This window comes from Myxine glutinosa, chromosome 5 (genome assembly GCF_964187855.1).
Source record: "Myxine glutinosa chromosome 5, kmMyxGlut1.1, whole genome shotgun sequence".
In the NCBI taxonomy this organism is placed as follows: domain Eukaryota; kingdom Metazoa; phylum Chordata; class Myxini; order Myxiniformes; family Myxinidae; genus Myxine; species Myxine glutinosa.
In genome coordinates, this window is record NC_136265.1 from 181008985 (window position 1) to 181028680 (window position 19696).

The following is a 19696-nucleotide window of genomic DNA, read 5'->3' on the forward strand; positions in this document are numbered from 1 at the left end:
ACCCCTCCTGCACCACCCCTTCTCCCCACCCCTCCTGCACCACCCCTTCTCCCCACTCCTCCTGCACCACCCCTTCTCCCCACCCCTTCTCCCCACCCCTTCTCCCCACCCCTTCTCCCCACCCCTTCTCCCCACCCCTCCTGCACCACCCCTTCTCCCCACCCCTCCTGCACCACCCCTTCTCCCCATCCCTCCTGCATCACCCCCTTCTCCCCATCCCTCCTGCACCACTCCTCCACCACCTCCACTCCTCCCACACCATCCTCTACTTGTAGTCGTTCCGTACCATTTCCCTACCTCCTTTAAGCCCCCAACATTCTCGTTTTCTCTCAATAATGTTCCTTCCTTTATTTTATTTCCACACTGTCTTCTCATTCTCCGCAGTCCTCTTCCGTCCTTCACTTTTTCTTTCGTTCGTTCTTCGCTAGGGGGCAGTATCGGGCCCGGATCTCGCCTCGTTTCTCCCTCTTTCTCCTCTTCCCCGCGCAGCCATGTTAGGCAGCACCGACATCGCCGTCTCGCCTCGTCCCGAACTGCCTTAGCTCGATCCCCCGCTCCTCGGCCCTCTCCCCCTCCCAGAGCTCCCCGTGCTCCCCCCTCCCCTCACTCTACCCGTTAATTCATAAAGTCGCTCGTGCGGCCTCGGAACCCTCCGCGTGTCGCGCGAGACAACACGAGACGAGGTGAGGATCGGACGGGGACAGGGACAATGGAATGGTGTCCCGATTCGAGGCTCCACCCGTGGAGACCGCTGCCGCCTGCGAGGCCTTTCCTTAATTAACCGGCGGTTTATAAGTTTCTCATCCAGAGGAGGGTCCGGTTTAGAGGAGGAGGAGGAGGAGGAGGGAGGGGTAAGGGGGAGAGAGGGAGGGGAGTTGTTCTTGATGAAACACGGAAATTTCTCTTGGAGTTTTATCCACCAAGAACGTCACCATTGCATTGGGGTCGTTGACGCCTTTATATGTTATAAATGAGGAAAATGAGATAAACAACGGAAGTAGTTGTGTTAATGAGGAAGAGGAGGAGGAGGAGGAAGAAGAAGAAGAGGAGGAGGTGGAGGTCGACGTGTTGTGGGGAAAGATGAAAGGCCTGATGATTACGTTTGCGATCAGATTGAAAACAAAAACCTGTTTAAAGATCGAGCAAAGGTTTAGCATGTACTGTCGAATATGCCAAGGAGGGTGTGGGATGTGGAAGAAAGGGGAGGGGGAGGGGAGGGGGAGGGGAGGGTGTGCGAGTGGAGGAAAAAGGAGGAGGGGTTGGGATGTTCGAGGAAAAGGGAGGTGGAGGGTGTGCGATGTGGAGGAAAAGGGAGGGGGAGGGTGTGCGATGTTCGAGGAAAAAGGAGGGGTAGGGTGTGCGATTTGGAGGAAAAGGGAGGCGGAGGGTGTGCGTTGTGGAGGAAAAAGGAGGGAGGGTGTGCGATGTGGAGGAAAACGGAGGGGGAGGATGTGTGATGTGGAGGAAAAAAGGAGGAGGAGGAGGGTGTGTGATGTTCGAGGAAAAGGGAGAAGGAGGGTGTTTTTTGCTGTGGAGTAAAAGGGAGGGGAGGGTGTGCTGTGGAGGGAAAGGGAGGGGAGGGTGTGTGCTGTGGAGGAAAAAGGAGGGGGAGGGAGTGGGATGTGGAGGAAAAGGGAGGGGGGGAGGGAGTGGTATGTGGAGGAAAAGGGAGGGAGAGGGTGTGGGATGTGTAGGAAAAGGGAGGAGGAGGAGGAGGGTGTGGGATGTGGAGGAAAAGGGAGGGGAGGATGTGGGATGTGGAGGGAAGAAAGAAGGGAGGGTGTGGATTGAGAGAGGATTTTATTGTTGGGGTGCATGTGGCATGAGAGGTAGGAAGTTATTGGGGTTGGGAGAGGTGAGGGGTGTGATTCGGCATCAGAAGGGGTCTGTGGGGGTGAGGGATAGCATGAAAGGAAGGTGGTTTGTGTGGAGGAGGTGATGTAGTATGTTGAGGTATGGAATTGGGTGGTATGGGGGATGTGCTGTTCAAGGGAGTTGTTGGTGGTGATGTAGCGTGAGAGAAAGGTGGTTGATGGTGGGGGTGGGGAGAGAGGAAGTGGGTTGGTGGTTAGTTGGAGGATGTAACGGGAGTGGTGAGATGATTATGAAGATTGAGGAAGTCCTGTTAATCAATCTCGTGCATCATGGTCTATGAATCTATCAGCAACTGAAGAAGAGTAAAAGTGCTCTCCTGATTTAAATTGTTTTGTTTTGAAGCAGTCAGTCGCTGTCGTCATGGTGGTGCTCATTCTCCGCAGTCCGCATCCTCTTCTCTCCCGCCTCTATCCCAACTCCACCCCTCTCCCTGTCCCACCTCCCCTCACCCATCCATCCCTCCTCAACCCCTGTCCTCACTCCTCCCCTCTCCAATGTGTCTTATCTGGTACCAGTGAATCAAATCATTGTACGAGTATTATTCACGTGAAGTAATCTCTATGTGCAGTCACTGTTAGTAGGATGTGAATGTGTCTTTCAAGTAGTATTTTGTATTTAATGAGTGAACAGTTGTTGTACATTGCAGGTGCAGGTGGAAGGCACCATGTACCAGCTGCCGGTCTGTAATTTGGAGAGTATTCGAAAAGGACGTGCTGCGGTGAAACGCATCCTCCAGGACATTGGTCTCCATGCATGCAACCACAAACATAACGTAAGCTGGGAAACGATTGATAGGCCCAGGATGGTCAAGGGTGTGTTGGGTTAAAAAAAAGTTTTGGGGGAGTTTGAGGGTTGGGGGTGTCGGGTGGAATCGAGCCCAGTCAGTGGGTGTAGGAGGTTTGGTGGGAAAAGTTGGTAAGAAATGGAGATGGGTAATTGGAGGCTTATATGTCCTGATGGAATATTGTGTTTGCCAGGAAGATGACCAGGATCGAGAGAGGGTGGCGTGGTTCTTCAAGCACACAAGCTGGGATCACATGGCATGTGGAGATCCTCCACCGCCCAAGCGGCGAAAGGTACAGCCCTGCGAGCACTTGCTTTCCACGTGGACACAAATAATTGGTTCAATGAATACCACGCTGATGCAATCTTTCAAACTTGAGTATTTCTTGTGTGTATTTGATAATACTCAGTCGGTGCTTGGTTACCTGATGTTTTGCTGCATGTTCATTGTATCGCTGCATTTCCGAAGCACGTTCTGTGGTTTAAAAAAAAAAAATCATAATTTTGGTATAGGTGTTGAGGGTAGAACAAGTGTCAAAGAGAAGCAGGATGGCAAAAATGTGCAGATTGCAAAAAAGCACAAGGAAAGGAGTTAGATGAAAGGGGGTCATCTCAGCGGATGGAGTAAAGCTCAAAAGTCAAAACGGAGTACCATGAGATAATCATAGGTTGCACAGCGAGGGAAGGGGAGAATGAGACAACAGACTCAGGAAAGTGGTTCCATGCAGTCATGGCCAAAAATATTGGCACCATTGCACTTTTTTCAAATAATGCACCATTTCTTCCAGAAAATTGTTGAAATTAAAAAATCTCTTCGTGTCCACATTTGTATTTATTTGGTTTGCAGTCGAACAAAACAAAAAAAGCTGAAAAAATACTAAATCTTCGCTTTTTCTGCACAGAAATCCTAAAATGGCCCGAACAATATTATTGGCACCTTTTAGAAGTTGTGAGAAATAATTAGATTTCAAGCAGGTGATTCTCCTTTACTTTGGAATTGAACTCACCTGTGGTGAGTTGCAGGTGCCTGCAATATAAAAATCACTCTTTCAACCAGTTTGAATGGAGAAAAGGAGTCATTCTGCTGTTTTGTGTCACTGTGTGTCCCGCAATGAGCATGGAGAAAAAGAAAGAAAACTAGAGAATTGTGTGGGGAGGTCAGACACAAGATTGTAGCCGAGCATGGACAATCTCAAGCCTACAATTCCATCTCCAGAGACCGTGATGTTCCTGTGTCCACCACACGCAATGTTATCAGGGAGTTTAAGCAAGGGCATAGCACTGCAGCCAACCTCCCTGAACGTGGCCGCAAGAGAAAACTTGATCGAAGATTGCAGCAAAGGATTGTACGAATGGTGGAGAAAGCACAAAACTCTCGAGAAAACACCTCTATCAACTGCCAAACAGATTCAAGGTGACCTTCAGACACAGGGTACGATAGTTTCAACTCGCACCATCCGTCGCCAACTCGGTGAAAGGGGGTTCTGTGGGAGGAGACCCAGGAGGACCCCACTGCTGAGAGAGACATAAGAAAGCTCAACTGGAGTTCTCCAAAACACACCTGAACAAGCCAAAATCCTTCTGGGAGAATGTCCTGTGGACAGATGAGACCAAATTAGAGCTTTGTGGTAAAGCACATCATCTCTATGTTTACAGAAAACAAAATGAAGCCTTCAAAGAAAAGAACACCTTCCCTACAGTCAAACATGGAGGAGGTTCAGTGATGTTTTGGGGTTGCTGTGCTGCCTCTAGCATTGGGTACCTTGAATGTGTGCATGGCATCATGAAATCAGGAGATTATCAAGGAATTTTGGAGTGCAATGTTCAACCAAGTGTCAGAAAGCTGGGTCACCATTGAAGGTCATGGGACTTGCATCAGGACAGTGACTCCAAACACACTTCAAAAAAAACACCCAGGTCAAGACAAAATGCTGGACTGTTCTGAAGTGGCCAGAAATGAGTCCAGATCTAAATCCCATTGAACACCTGTGGGGAGATCTGAAAACAGCAGTTGGGAGAAGGCACCCTTCAAATCTGGGAGAACTGGAGAAGTTTGCACAAGAAGAGTGGGCCAAACTGCCAGTGGAGAGGTGGAGGAAGCTCATTCATGGCTATGGGAAGCGCTTGACTGCAGTTATTTTGTCCAAAGGCCCTGCTACCAAATATTAAGTCTAGGGTGTCAATCATTTTGTCAATGCCATTTATTTTTATTTTCTGATTTAAAAGGATTTATTAAGTTCTGAATCAAAAACAAAGGTTCTGTAATATTAATAGTCAAATAAAGAATTGTGGAGACCAAATACTTTCATCAATTTCAACTTATTTTTCGAGAAAATGGAGTTATTTGAAAAAAGTGCAAGACTGCCAATATTTTTGGCCACGACTGTATGGTGGAAGAAGGGGATTAATGGAGGTGAGCGTTAAATGTAGATTTGAGGATTGTAACAAGATGAGGGTTTCTGGTATAGTCCACGGAATTTTGGATGAACATATTGTACGCTATTATTTAAGCTAATCCTTCATCGAAGCAAAATAGGGGACACCGTTTAATCCTCAGCTGAAGACTGATTTTTCAACCTCAGACATGGGTAGGTTGGCTGGAATACCCACAACTGGATGACGAGATTATTGGGTGCAGCACAACAAACAACAACAGGCATTTTAAGGCCATTTCCCTGCAAGAGCAGGGGGTTAGCCTTGCGGTCCTTATGACAATCTTCTCCATTTTGCCCTATTTTCTGCATCTCCCCTTGTTAACCCCCTTGTCCGCATTTCTTCTTCCACCATCTTTAGCCAATTCTTTCTCGGTCTTCCCCATCCTCTACTTCCTTCTACATTCATTTCCATCACTCTTCTCAACCAGTCACTTTCATCCTTCCTCAACACAGGACCAAACCATCTCAAACTGTTTCTCTTCACAGCATCCATCACAGGCTCTATTCCCATCATCTTTCGCAATTCATCATATGTCTTCCTCTCTCTCTCTCAACGATACTCCACACATCCACCGAACCATTCGCATTTCCACCCTTTCCAGCCTTCGTTGCTGCTCTACGTTCATCACCCATGTCTCGCTCCCATAAATCATAACGCTTCTCACACATGCAGCATACACCTTTCCCTACAGCTTCAACGACACTCCCCTCCTCGTCAGCACGCCACTCAGTTCCCGAAACTTCTTCCATGCACATCTCACTCGAGCAACCGTTGCCGAGTCTGATCCACCTTCTCCATTCAGCATGTCTCCTAGGAAACAAAATGTTTTCACACCTTCCAGCTTCACGCCGTCTCCAAGATCCAACTCAACATTTCCTCCATCTGCAGCTCCCTCTGTGCACACCTTACACTTGAATGTAGCTGCCACACTGGTTAATGACCCTCTCAAACCACTACATTTTTGATGAACCTACTCGGCACACATTTTGCATTGAATGGAATTCACTCCGACACCCTTCCTGCACACAGCACACGGCCACTTCCCAGTTCTTTCCACCTCACCACATGCTTTACCACTTGCCATCACCTTCGTTTTTCCGATATTCACCTTCAGACCTTTTGTCTCCATACATTCCTTCCACTTGTTCATCTTCTCCTTCAGTCCATCCATACTTTCTGCAATCAACACCAGATCATCTGCATACAACAACTCCCACGGTAAACCCTCCTTTACGTTCCGAGCCAGCACCTCCATCACAACTACAAATAGTAGTGGACTTAGTACCGACCCCTGATGCACTCCCACCTTCACCTCAAACTCACCACTGTTCCCGTCCTTCGTCCTTACAGCTGTGCGCGCTCTTTTGTACATTGCCATCACTCCTCTGATCAACCATTCCTCCACTCCTAACTTCCTCAATGCCCATGTCACTACTTCACGTGGAACCCTATCTAATGCTTTCTCCAGATCAACAAATCCAAGAAACAACTTCTTCCTCTTCTCCATGTACTTCTCCTGCAACTGTCTCACAATAAAAAGCGCGTCTGTCGTCCCTCTTCCTGGCATAAATCCAAACTGCATTTCGTCGATCTTCACTTTCTTCCTTATCCTCCTCTCCAACACCCTTTCCAATACCTTCATTCCATGCTCCAATAACTTTATTGCTCGGTACGAGCCACAGTCCAGAGGGTCACCTTTCCCCTTGTATAGAGGGACGAGGGTACTCAGTTCTCAATCCACTGGAATGCGGCCTTCTTTCACCACCAGATTGCAGATCTCTGTCATTCTCTTCACACCCCAACTTCCCGCTGCCTTCACTTCACTTCACGGGTGCAGCTTGGTGTATAAATTGAAAGAGGACCCATGAGATGGTTACATTTTGGGGTCTTGATTTCCATGAAATGATGATCGAGGTTGGAGTTGTTTTTTAGTCTTGATGGATGGACGGATGGAGTTCATTAAGATGGCAGCACAGTGACCAACAAGCTGAGAGTGGCAGACAAGGATTTCCCTGTGGAGTTAGTTACTTCTTTAAGACGCAGCCCTGATGGTGGGTCACATGAGAGACGCCTTGCGGGATCGTGTGGGACGCCTTGCGGCTCCGGCGCGGGATCGCGGAACATGGAATGAAAACTTTTCGGATTGATTTTGCACTTTAAGTACTGGCCGATTAATTTTGAGACTGCAAAACCTCGTCTAGGAAAAGATACGTGCAGCTGAACAGAATGCTGAATTGCCACTGGCAAAGATAAATGGGCCAAGAAAGCTTCGGATTTTGTGTTGCATCTCATCATTGGTGGTTGCAGGAGACTCCATGTAGAATGACGAACTGGGCTCATTGGTGAAGGCTGTTGTCGATCTTCATTGGTGGACAGGTAGAATGATGTATATTGGTGGACAGGTAACCGCTGTGGGAAACGAGGAGAAGCTAGTGCTTCGGGCGTTAACCATTCATCGAAGCAAAAGATAACACGAGGCAAGATTGTTTTTTCAGTTGTATTTTGAACTTTGTCATCACGAGAGTTTGAAAATGTGATAATTTTGAATGTAATCGCTTGCTTTAAATTATAAAGGCAAATATCAATTCATACTCCATGTAAGGGTTTTACTTTGTATTTATTTTCAAAAGAAACCACTTTAATAATGCCTGAGGATGTGCGACTAAAAGGCAAGGAATATGCATTGTGGCACGGAGGTGGATTTAAACTTTTGCTGCAAATCCAAAATGAAAGTATCGACATTAATAAGTGGTTTGTCTATTTATTGTACTTTGGCTTGGTGATACTTTTGCATTTGAGAAAAGAAACGGTAGTTGTGTTTCTATAGCAGCTTCACCTTCGGACATGGCTCACCCTTTCTTCTCCTCCTAGGGCCCACCATTTCACCTGCGTTGCCGCCTCTGTGGACACGTGGCAGCCAATCCTCGGGCTCTGGAGGCGCACGCCGAAGCTCAGCATCGTTCACGCCTGGATGACTGTCTTCCCCTTGTGTGCCTCTTCTGCCCTTACCGTGCGCATCGCGCCGCCATGGAGCGGCATGTGGCTGCGTTCCACCCTCCACGCCGCGAGCCTCCCGCACCACAGCGGCACGGCCAACGGGTTGCGCCGCAGCCTCCTGGAGCCCTGTTTACACGCCGCTTCTTTGTGTGCCGCCGTTGCTCGCAAAAGAGCGTGAGCTATGCTGCTTTGCGGGCACACGTGGCACGGGCGCATCGCCTTGTGGCAGTTTCCGAAGTCGTGGGTTTGACCCTAGAGCTGTGCCGCGCAGCACCACCGGTCGTGACACCCAACGGCTTTGCTCCACCGGCACCACTCATTCGTCCTCAGTCGAATGCTCCAACTGCCTCTGCTGCTGCTGCCGCTGCCACCAACCAGATGTCATCAAAGAACGGGCGCTATGTTGATGTTTACTTCTGCAAGAGATGCGGCCTGAAGGAAGAAGCTTATGCGTTGCTGGTGCGACATGTGGCAGACATGCATGGTGTGGCTGACCCTCGTACACTTGTGGGGCACTACCTAAAGCTTGGAGGGCTTTCTGCTGGTGAAGCAGGACGCAAGCCTATTCCTGACAGGGTGAGACTAAACTTTGTTTGAATAATCGGAAATGGCAAGGTGGCATGAGTGCCTGTATGTAGGAAATGATGGGATGGGGCATGTCATTGGTTGCAGTTATTGAAGGTTTGCTCGCTATGAACTTAAAACTTGTTTTCTATCCCTTTCCTCCCCCCCAAATTTTAGGTGCTGCATCAAGCTGGACGTGCAGGTGCCTCACCTTTGCCGATCTCTGGCCGTTTGGTCAATCAAATGAGCAACTCTAATCCCAGTGCCAGAGTTCTCGCCAGGGGTAGGCCATCAACAGCTGCACAGCGTTGGAAGCTGTGTGAGGCGTGTATGGAGCTTGTGCCCGAAGAAGGCTTTCTCCGACATCGCGCTGGGCCCTGCCCTGGGTTCCGACCTGGGCGTCGACCCCCCTTACAAAGCAGCAGCAGTCCTGCAGGACAAAGTACCGGTGGAGTGGCACGTTGTGGGATCTGTGGTCTGACGGTTCGTGCCAGCCAACTGGCAGCACACCTTTCAACACAGCATGGAGACGTGTGTCATGCTTGTCGCATGTCCTTTCCTAATACAGCCTCTCTCATGGCACATGTGCACAAAAAGCATGGAGGATCCCTACCTCGACCGACACAGGACCACGGAAACATGGTAGCCGGTCGAGGGGCTGTGCCTTGCACCTCTAGCTCTGCTATGCGGGGGCGTCCACTCGGTCCATCAGGGACCATCTCTCGCCCAGGTCCTATTCGTTCTGGTTTCCAGGGTCCCCGACCCAATGAGGGTGTTCCCGGTGGTGGTATTCTGAAGTCCCTATGTCTGTTCTGTCAAGAACGTGTCGTTGGCTTGAAAGGGCAGCTTGCTGCTTTGATGGAGCAGCATCTCAATGCGAAACACAACGTGTTCACTCTGCGCCACCCTGCACGCCAAACGGTTTCGTACTGCTGCACCCGTTGCCGAGGTCGTTACCAGGACCCAGTGCAACCTGGTACAGTGGCTGCGCATCAGCGGCATTGTGTTGGCATCACGCGGGCGCAGCCGACTTCCAGCGGGCAGCCTGTCGAACAGGGCTTTATGCATAGTAATGCACAGCGATCCTCCGAGCCTCCACCACCTCCTGTGGAACTCATTTTGGACCCTTCCGGTGTCGCAGGCCGCAGTTATGAGGAGAGGAAGCGCTTCTTGCTTCGATACTTTCATAAGCAGCCTTATCCCATGCGTGGGGAACTGGCTGTCCTTGCTGAACGGCTTTGGCTGAACCGCACAGAGGTCACTGGCCTCTTTACTATCAAGCGGCGTCAGTGCTTGCGTTCTGTGGAGCGCTTGCAGACGGAGGTGCTCCTGGGGTTCGATATGCGCCAGCTTGCCATGGTAAAACACCCACTCGTCTTTCCAAGCCCCTCTCCAAACCTTGTCATTGCCCGTACAAGGATAAAAGAAGAAAAAAAGGATGAAGATGATGACGATAAAGAAGAGGGAGAGGTGGTGATTAAAGAGGAGTCGAGGATTGAAAATAGTGGGAAAAGCAAAGATGAAGATGCTACTGAAAATAGCTCGGAGGTGAAAATTGTGCCAGTTGGTCATGGTAGCAACAAGGTAGAGCCTGAGAATATTGACTGTATTGAGCTCTCGGATGATAGTCGAGGCCTGACTTCTGACCCCGATAGTGTCACGTTTGAGTCCAAGGTAGATTTGGCGACAGTTTCATTTGATCAGCAAGCAAGTGCGTGCAACTCGTCTTTTGGTGTCCGTGATGTTGCCGGTTCTTCTTCCTCTATTGACTGTAAAGATGTGAAGACTGATCATGAGGAGAAGGGTGATGCCTTTTATAACAAAAGCAACACGGAAACTCCTAATCCAGTAGAAGTGAAGGATGAAGATGCTGCTGTGGAGGAAGAGGTTAAAGTTGAGGTTAAAGAAGAAGAAGATGATGATGGTAAGCAAGACAATAATGAAGAAGTGGCTTTCAATCAGAATTTGGATGCAACTTATGACCATGGACTTGCGCTCCAGATTGGGGCTTCAGATGATTTTGAGCATCAGCAGCACCATCCTCAGGATCTCGGATCGGAGTTTCGAGATGATGGGGTCGAAAGAGACAGCGGCAGTAGCGCTTCTCCTAAACAGAATGTCGAAGCCAATGGGGAGGCTATTGCAGCTTTGCTCGAGGCCGGAGCCGGTCCGTTATCCCCGGATCCCTTTGAAGTCAAGGCCCAGTCACCTGCCCGGGGTCTGTTCGACCTCTCCGCACAGCTAGGTGCTCTCCGCCCTCTTGCTCCACCATCTCCTTCATCATCGTCTTCGTCGTCGTCCTCTTCTGCCGCTTCATTGTCTTCTTCTGCGTCTGCGTCGGCTTCGCTCGACCAAATTGAGGGTTCAGGTGCTGGGAGTGGGGCACAGTAAAGTGTGTTTGTAGAAGTGTAAGGGGTAAAAGAATAAAAACTCTACTGGATTTGGTATCTCCCCCAGCCTCCGCCCTCCCCCCCAAGCCTCATCCCCACCCCCCCCCCCCCTCCAACCTCCGCCCTCCCCCAAGCCTCATCCCCTCCTCCCCCAAGCCTCATCCCCTCCTCCCCCAACCCCTCCCCTCCTCCCCCAACCCCTCCCCTCCTCCCCCAACCCCTCCCCTCCCCCCCGCCCCGGCCTTCCCAATTGCTGACATTGTTACAAGATAGTTTGCTTTCCACTTTTCTCTTGGTTAGCTCCGTCTCCCTCGCACCATTGCTTGCCTGCTGCTTTCCCATCCTCAGCTTTCTTAGTTTCTGAAAGAAAGAAGAAAAAACCATTAAAGATCTCAATTAACGAAGAAGTGGAGGTAGCGATGTCTCCTTCCACGTCACTGCAGGGTCTCCATCGTTAGTGTGATGGACGTGTGCTCATTTGGACTTCTTGTGTGTCTTTGGTGGGGCTCCAGAACAATTTTTCTTTTTTCGGGAGGGGGTTGGAGTGTGTAGCGGGCTGCGTGACATCGGGCTGGAAGCGATGATATTGCTTTTTTGGGGGAGGGGAGATTTTTGATTGGAGCAATGTATTTGAAAGGGAGAGGGTGAATGTGGAGTTTGGGTAAACAATATGTAAAGGTCTAAACTATTCTCGGGATAATAATGATGATGTAATGGCTAACCGTCTTGTGGTATTGGTGGTCCCTGGTTCAAATCCAGTGTCCTTGTTTGGTCCATGGTTCAAATCTACTGTCGTCGTCTGAAACTGCTTTCTGTATTTTCACGTCTCTGCAGTTTTTAGGAACATTCACTTGACCCTCTGACCAATTCCTGTTGCATCTCTGGACTGAATGTCCGTTGCTTGCTTTATGTGCCAGCAATGTTTTATTTTTGATATTTTGTTATAAACCTTATTTTGTGGGCCTTTTTTTCCTCGTCATTTTATGTTTTCAAGGACACTGAAGCTTCAAGAGGGTGTTGGTTTAGTCTCTGGAAGGTCTTTAGTACCTGTTTGAAATTTGTAGTGAATGAGTGATAATATGGTGGTTATTTTGAGGCGATTCCTTCAGCAACCTTGTCATGGGATGGGGGACAGCAGGGTGGTGGGATGGATGATGATAAAGGTTACGGGAACAAAAAACTAAAGGTGGAAAACAAATTCTCAAATGTCATGCGATCTTAGCCCCCTCTGACACGGCTCTGCCGCGCCTCGAATTTTGGTAGCGGCAAGACCGGCGGGTCGAGCTCGAGTGGTCTTCGGCCATGGGCAGTCGTGAAGTTAGGGGTCCTGTATTTTTCCTGATGGCCACTGTGTACATGTTGTTAATACCTGTTTTGTTTGCACACACCACTCGCATACCTGCATCCTCGACAAAGCTTCGTCCAAAATGTATTTGATTGTTTAGATGACTTTTGCCTTCCTCGGTGGGGTTTCGCTTTGGAACTCGCCCGCCTGACCGAGGCCCGGGTCGGTGCGCCCAAGGCTTCACTTTGATCTTTATGGACCGAGGCCGAGACTCGAACCCGAACCTCTGTGCTCACCTCCCACCCCAACGTTAACCCCATGATGCCCCATGTTTTTCACCTCCGCCTGCATCTCTAGCGTCCCTGAAGTGGTTCCGGTTTTTGCCTCGATCAGCCCGTTCCCTGTGGCCCGTAGCTCTCAGTGCTTTATGAGTATTTATATAGCCTCGTGTGTCATCGTGCTTTCACTCTTGCTACCTGTTCCACATATATTTTTTAGAAAATAAAGCTTGATACAAACACGGGTTGTGTACCATGGTACTTCCTTCCTGCTTTCTTTTCTTTATTTTACTTGTATTGAGATGAATGAATTTTTTTTTTTGCTTTTTTGGGGGGTTTTGTTTTTACTCCCAGCACGTGAAGCGGAAAGTGGGGTTAAGCAATAGGTTCACCTCCTCCATGATTCTGTCCATAAACCTCAGTTTATTATCCAGGAACAACTTCTTGGAATTGATTTTGAAATGTTATATTTGCGAAAAAAAAGTGACAAGAAGGAAATATTATATTTTGGACATGGACATTGGACATGAATAGGAAGACAGGTATTTTGTTTAACTGTACTTTTTACCTCCACTACTGAAGGTGGGAGCAGGTTATGCTTTCACCCCTGTTTGTGAACAGGATATCTAAACCGGTTGTGGACGGATTCAGCCGAAATTTTGTAGAAAGGTTGGGTGTGTGACGAGAAGGAAAGGTTTAGATTAAATTTTTTTTTTGAAGTGATTCTTCAACATTGAGGGCCAAAAACGATACACAGCACGATATTTCATAAAGTTGTGGACGAATTCTGACCAAACTTTGTGGATGAGTTGGATCGGTGACGAGCAGAAGCCAATTCGATTTTGGCATCATGTATATTCAAGAACACGCTGACATTAAACAAGCCGATTTTTGGACCTTTCGGTGGGACACAAAACATCAAGTGTTCAGCCTGGTGGAGATGAGCTCTCTACCGAGTGCCATTCTAGTTTGTGCATGTGTGGTAACGATGAGTTGAAACACTGCCTGGTAGTGAAACAAAATGGAAAATAATTCCAAACGGGAAACTTGCTGTTAAGGACGTTATAGAATAACCACCTTTGGAGGCCATTTTTCCCCGCAGAGCTGTTGACGTTATAACGGACACAAACAACGGGCACGAATAACTAATGTAACATGTCGGACAGGGTGATGTTATCGACTCGCGGTAAAACCTGGAATTAATTTATTTGTACGACTTTTACGATGTTTATTTTTAATTTTACTGAATTGTAATCATAAACCCTAACATTAACCACATTGACTGAATTGTAATCATAAACCCTAACATTAACCACATTGACTGAATTGTAATCATAAACCCTAACATTAACCACATTGACTGAATTGTAATCATAAACCCTAACATTAACCACATTGACTGAATTGTAATCATAAACCCTAATATTAACCAGTTTTACTGAAATGTAATCATACACCCGAACATTAACTAGTTTTACAGAATTGTAATCATATACCCTAATATTAACAAGTTTTACTGAAATGTAATCATATACCCTAATATTAACAAGTTTTACTGAATTGTAATCATAAACCCTAATATTAACCAGTTTTACTGAAATGTAATCATACACCCGAACATTAACTAGTTTTACAGAATTGTAATCATATACCCTAATATTAACCAGTTTTACTGAAATGTAATCATATACCCTAATATTAACAAGTTTTACTGAATTGTAATCATACACCCGAACATTAACTAGTTTTACAGAATTGTAATCATATACCCTAATATTAACCAGTTTTACTGAATTGTAATCATAAACCCTAATATTAACCAGTTTTACTGAATTGTAATCATAAACCCTAACATTAACCACATTGACTGAATTGTAATCATAAACCCTAATATTAACCAGTTTTACTGAAATGTAATCATATACCCTAATATTAACAAGTTTTACTGAAATGTAATCATATACCCTAATATTAACCAGTTTTACTGAAATGTAATCATATACCCTAATATTAACAAGTTTTACTGAATTGTAATCATACACCCGAACATTAACTAGTTTTACAGAATTGTAATCATATACCCTAATATTAACCAGTTTTACTGAATTGTAATCATAAACCCTAATATTAACCAGTTTTACTGAATTGTAATCATACACCCTAACATTAACCAGATTGACTGAATTGTAATCATGTACCTGAACATTAACTGGTTTTACTGGATTGTAATCATATACCCTAACATTAATTAGTTTTACTGAATTGTAATCATATATGCTAACATTAATTGGTTTTACTGGATTGTAATCATATACCCTAACATTAACCAGTTTTACTGAATTGTAATCAAACACCCTAACATTAACCAGATTGACTGAATTGTAATCATAAACCCTAACATTAACCAGTTTTACTGAATTGTAATCATACACCCTAATATTAACCAGTGTTACTGAATTGTAATCATATACCCTAACATTAACCAGATTGACTGAATTGTAATCATAAACCCTAACATTAACTAGTTTTACAGAATTGTAATCATATACCCTAATATTAACCAGTGTTACTGAATTGTAATCATACACCCTAACTGCCTAACATTAACTAGTTTTACTGAATTGTAATCGTATACCCGAACATTAACTAGTTTTACAGAATTGTAATCATATACCCGAACATTAACTAGTTTTACAGAATTGTAATCATACACCCGAACATTAACTAGTTTTATTGAATAGTCATATATGCTAACATTAATTAGTTTTACTGGATTGTAATCATATATGCTAACATTAATTAGTTTTATTGGATTGTAATCATATACCCTAACATTAACGAGTTTGACTGAATTGTAATCATATTCCCAACAAATACTAGTATTACTGAATTGTAATCATATAACCTAACATTAACTAATTTTACTGAATTGTAATGATATACCTGAACATTAACTGGTTTACTGAATTGTAATCATCCACCCTAACATTAACTAATTTTACTGAATTGTAATGATATACCTGAACATTAACTGGTTTACTGAATTGTAATCATATAACCTAATATTAACCAGTTTTACTGAATTGTAATCATACACCCTAACATTAACGAGTTTGACTGAATTGTAATCATAAACCCTAACATTAACTAATTTTACTGAATTGTAATGATATACCTGAACATTAACTGGTTTACTGAATTGTAATCATATAACCTAATATTAACCAGTTTTACTGAATTGTAATCATACACCCTAACATTAACGAGTTTGACTGAATTGTAATCATATACCCTAACATTAACTAATTTTACTGAATTGTAATGATATACCTGAACATTAACTGGTTTACTGAATTGTAATCATACACCCGAACATTAACTAGTTTTACAGAATTGTAATCATATACCCGAACATTAACTAGTTTTACAGAATTGTAAACCCCAACATTGACTGGTTTTACTGAATTGTAATCATATATGCTAACATTAACTAGTTTTACAGAATTGTAATCGTATACCCAAACATTAACTGGTTTACTGAATTGTAATCATAAACCCTAACATTAACCAGTTTTACTGAATTGTAATCATACACCCTAACATTAACGAGTTTGACTGAATTGTAATCATATTCCCAACATATACTAGTATTACCGAATTGTAATCATATACCCTAAAATTAACCAGTATTACTGAATTGTAATCATACACCCTAATATTAACCAGTTTTACTGAATTGTAATCATATACCCTAACATTAACCAGTATTACTGAATTGTAATCATAAACCCTAACATTAACTGGTTTTATTGAATTGTAATCATACTAGGGCGTGCCCGTACGTGGGTGCAAAAAAACATGCGTGCAAACAACAACAACAAAAAAAAAAACTTTGAAACCACGTGGCAGTAACGACCACAGAACCCCCCCCCTCTATTTACATGAAATGGTTTGGTCCATTCGCAAAGCCAAAGCGAACGGCTTGCGAGTACGGTAGAACCCCCCCCCCCCCCTCTATTTACATGAAATGGTTTGGTCCATTCGCAAAGCCAAAGCGAACGGCTTGCGAGTACGGTGACCATACCTTGGGAACCACTTGTCCGATTAATTTCAAACCTTGAAAAGGCACATCCTCGGGTCCCCAGCAATATACCTGGCAAGTTTCAAGTATATCGGACCCGTGGTTGTCGAGAAACAGCGGTCACAGACAAACACACACACACACACAGACACACAGAGATTACTGGAATTATAGATAGATACCCGAACATTAATGAGTTTTACTGAATTGTAATCAAAATCTAATCGACTTGTTCTTGTCACCAAACCCCTCACCAAGTTTATTCATAACTCATAATTCGTACAATCCTTAGTTACTTCATTCTCTAAACTCACTTTCATTCCACCCCTCCTCAAACGTTCTCAAACGGATCTCTGATTTGAATATCTCAAGAAACCCAGTCTGTAATAAATGTTCGATTTTCTTTGATCATTCAAAACTTTCAAATCACCCCTCGCCCTCAAATCTCCCTCCTCACTCCTCTCCTTCAAAACTGTCAACCAACCCCTCCCCTTCTAATCTCCCCCTCACCTTCAAAGCTCACAACCTACCTCTCCTCCTCAATTTTCCCCCTCCCCTCAAATCTCCCCTGCCCCTCAAATCCCCCCCCCCCCTTCAAATCTCCCTCCTCGCTCCTCCCCTTAAACTCCCAACCCACCCTCCCCCTCAAATCTCACTCCTCAGCCCTCTCCTTCAAAACTCTCAACCAACCCCTCCCCTTCTAATCTCCCCCTCACCTTCAAAACTCCCAACCCACCCCTCCCCCTCAAATCTCCCCTCACTCTTCCTCATCAAATCTCTCCCCCCCCCCCCTCATTTTCCTTCTCACCCCTCCCCCCCTCATTTTCATTCTCACCCCACCCCTTCAAAACTCACCATTTTTCTTCAATTCTCCTCTCACCCCTCCTCCTCAAAGCTGCCCCTCCCCACTTCCTCTCCCTTCCAACTCATACCTCCACATCCTCCAACCATTTCGACTTCACTCTGTCACACCTCACTGTGCCTCATCCCATCACCATCAAACCTTCATTCTGCCCCTTCTCCGAGCTCTTCTGCAATCTCTGACACTATCAACAGCTCTCCCTACCTCCACCATCTTACCCTACCCCTCCCCTCCCCTGTCCTGTACCCGATGCTCCCCCTCCCTCTTCATTAACGGAATGGACCTCAAACATCCCGGGCCTCTGCTCAAACCCGATTGATCTCTCCATACAGGTTGCTTCAGACAAACCAGATTTGATCTGCTTAACAGAAACTTTCCTCCTTCAAGATGTCTGATTCCTTAATATCTCTTCCTGGTTACTCCCTCCTCAGGTATGATGGACCTGGGCCTCGTCCTGGTGGTGGGGTTGCTATTTTCATCAAAAACTCTTTTCCTCCCTCTCCCTGTACTGCCCTCTCTCCACCCCACCCCCAGGAGTACCTCTGGCTTCGGCTCCTTCTCCGCTCCCACCTTTTGTTCATATGTGTGTTGTACCTTCCACGAAACAGATGACTCCATTTATACTTTGCGACATCAACTGTCATCATACCAACTGGCTGGGTGTGGGTTACTCTCTCACCAGCCATGGCTCCTCAGCAAAGGACTTCTGCGACTCATTGGGACTGACAATCTGTCAATTTCCCGACCCGGATCTCAGTCAACGGAGCATCTTCTCTTCTGGACTTGGTTATGACTAACTTCCCTGCAAATGTCTGCTGCTCTTCTGTTCCAATCGGTTCTTCTGATCATGTGCTTGTTAAAGTGGACATCTCTCTGACCATTCTCAGAGAACCTCCTCGGCGTCGACGAGTCTGGCATTTCATTCAGACCGACTGCAAGCAGCCATAAATCACCTGGACTGGTCTCCCATCTCGACTGCCTCTGACATGAACTCTTCCTGGGAATTCTTCCAAAGTAAATTGCTCTCTCTCATGCACAGATTTATCCCATCTCGCCTTCAGTTGTCATACCCTTCCTCCCGTCCATGGTGCACTGAATCTTGTGGTGAGGTAGTTGCCCTGAAACAACTTGCCTTCGCCTCCTGGAAGGCAAATCCAACGGAAGACAATCTCATTTCCTTTCACAAAGCCCAGCACAAGTGTGTGTCTACCCTCAGGAGAGTCAGGAAACAATTTCTCTACTCTCACACCTGTCTCCCTCTTCCAAATCATGGGGGCATCTGGTCAAATCTGTTTCTGGTGTGTGTTCCCCCTCCATTCCCTCCCTTACCTCAAATGGCTACGCAGCTGACTCCGCAACTGAAAAAGCTGAATGCCTCAAAACTGTGTTTGCCTCAAAATCTTGTGTCCCAAACCAATCTCTATCTGTACCCACCTTACCCAATCATACGCAGCTGCTCCTGGACTCTGTGTCCTTCTCTCCTGACGAGGTGATGTTTCTGTCAATCCTCGACTCTGATTCTGCAACTGGACCAGATGGTATCAGTCCACGGGTCCTAAAATCCTGCTCTGCCGCTCTATCTCACCCTCTCTGTTCTCTTCACCCTCTTTTGCTCAAGGTCATCTGCCATCTTTACACAAAAAAGATGCTAAAACAGATCCTTGCAACTACAGACCAATCAGCCTGCTCCCAATCATCAAGGTCATGGAATCCATCATCGCTTCTGATATTAAATCCTTTCTCTTCTGCAATGGCTTGATCTCTGATCATCAATTTGGATTCAGACCATGTTATTCTACTCTGGACATGCTGCTTCTGCTGTCTCAACAATGGATGGAGGCCCTCAATGCCAAACAGGAAATCAAGAGCTGTCTCCTGGTTACGTATTTCCTCCCCAAACCCCGGTCACGGTGCACCTCAGAGTCTGGAGCGGGAACATAGCAGAAAGATTTGTTATTTTGTGTTTTCTAATAAACCATGGTAAAACCACACCAATGCAATATTGTACAACAAAACAAGTAATTGTATTAACAACTCTCACATACACAATAATAACACTATTAAAGAAAGTACAATGAAAATATCACTTGCATCAAATGAACAATACATATGATGGTACCATCATTCCCCAATGCTCTCGAAGCA

At 45.8% G+C, this 19696-nt stretch overlaps 1 protein-coding gene across 2 annotated transcripts in view; it reads left to right on the top strand.

Annotated features, from left to right (window-relative positions):
* The window catches only part of LOC137426640 (activity-dependent neuroprotector homeobox protein), a 13603-nt gene extending 2456 nt beyond the window's left edge, over positions 1 to 11147 (top strand). The window contains exons 1-5 of one of the 2 annotated variants that reach the window (XM_078779203.1): positions 456 to 683; positions 2522 to 2647; positions 2853 to 2951; positions 7966 to 8667; positions 8833 to 11147. In XM_078779203.1, coding sequence (XP_078635329.1) covers positions 2540 to 2647; positions 2853 to 2951; positions 7966 to 8667; positions 8833 to 11046 — 3123 coding nt within the window. In that variant the 5' untranslated portion in view covers positions 456 to 683; positions 2522 to 2539 and the 3' untranslated portion in view covers positions 11047 to 11147. Of the gene's footprint in view, positions 1 to 455; positions 684 to 2521; positions 2648 to 2852; positions 2952 to 7965; positions 8668 to 8832 lie in introns of those variants that run through there. The other variant, XM_078779202.1, reaches the window with a different exon arrangement.
* Positions 11148 to 19696: the final 8549 nt, after the last annotated feature.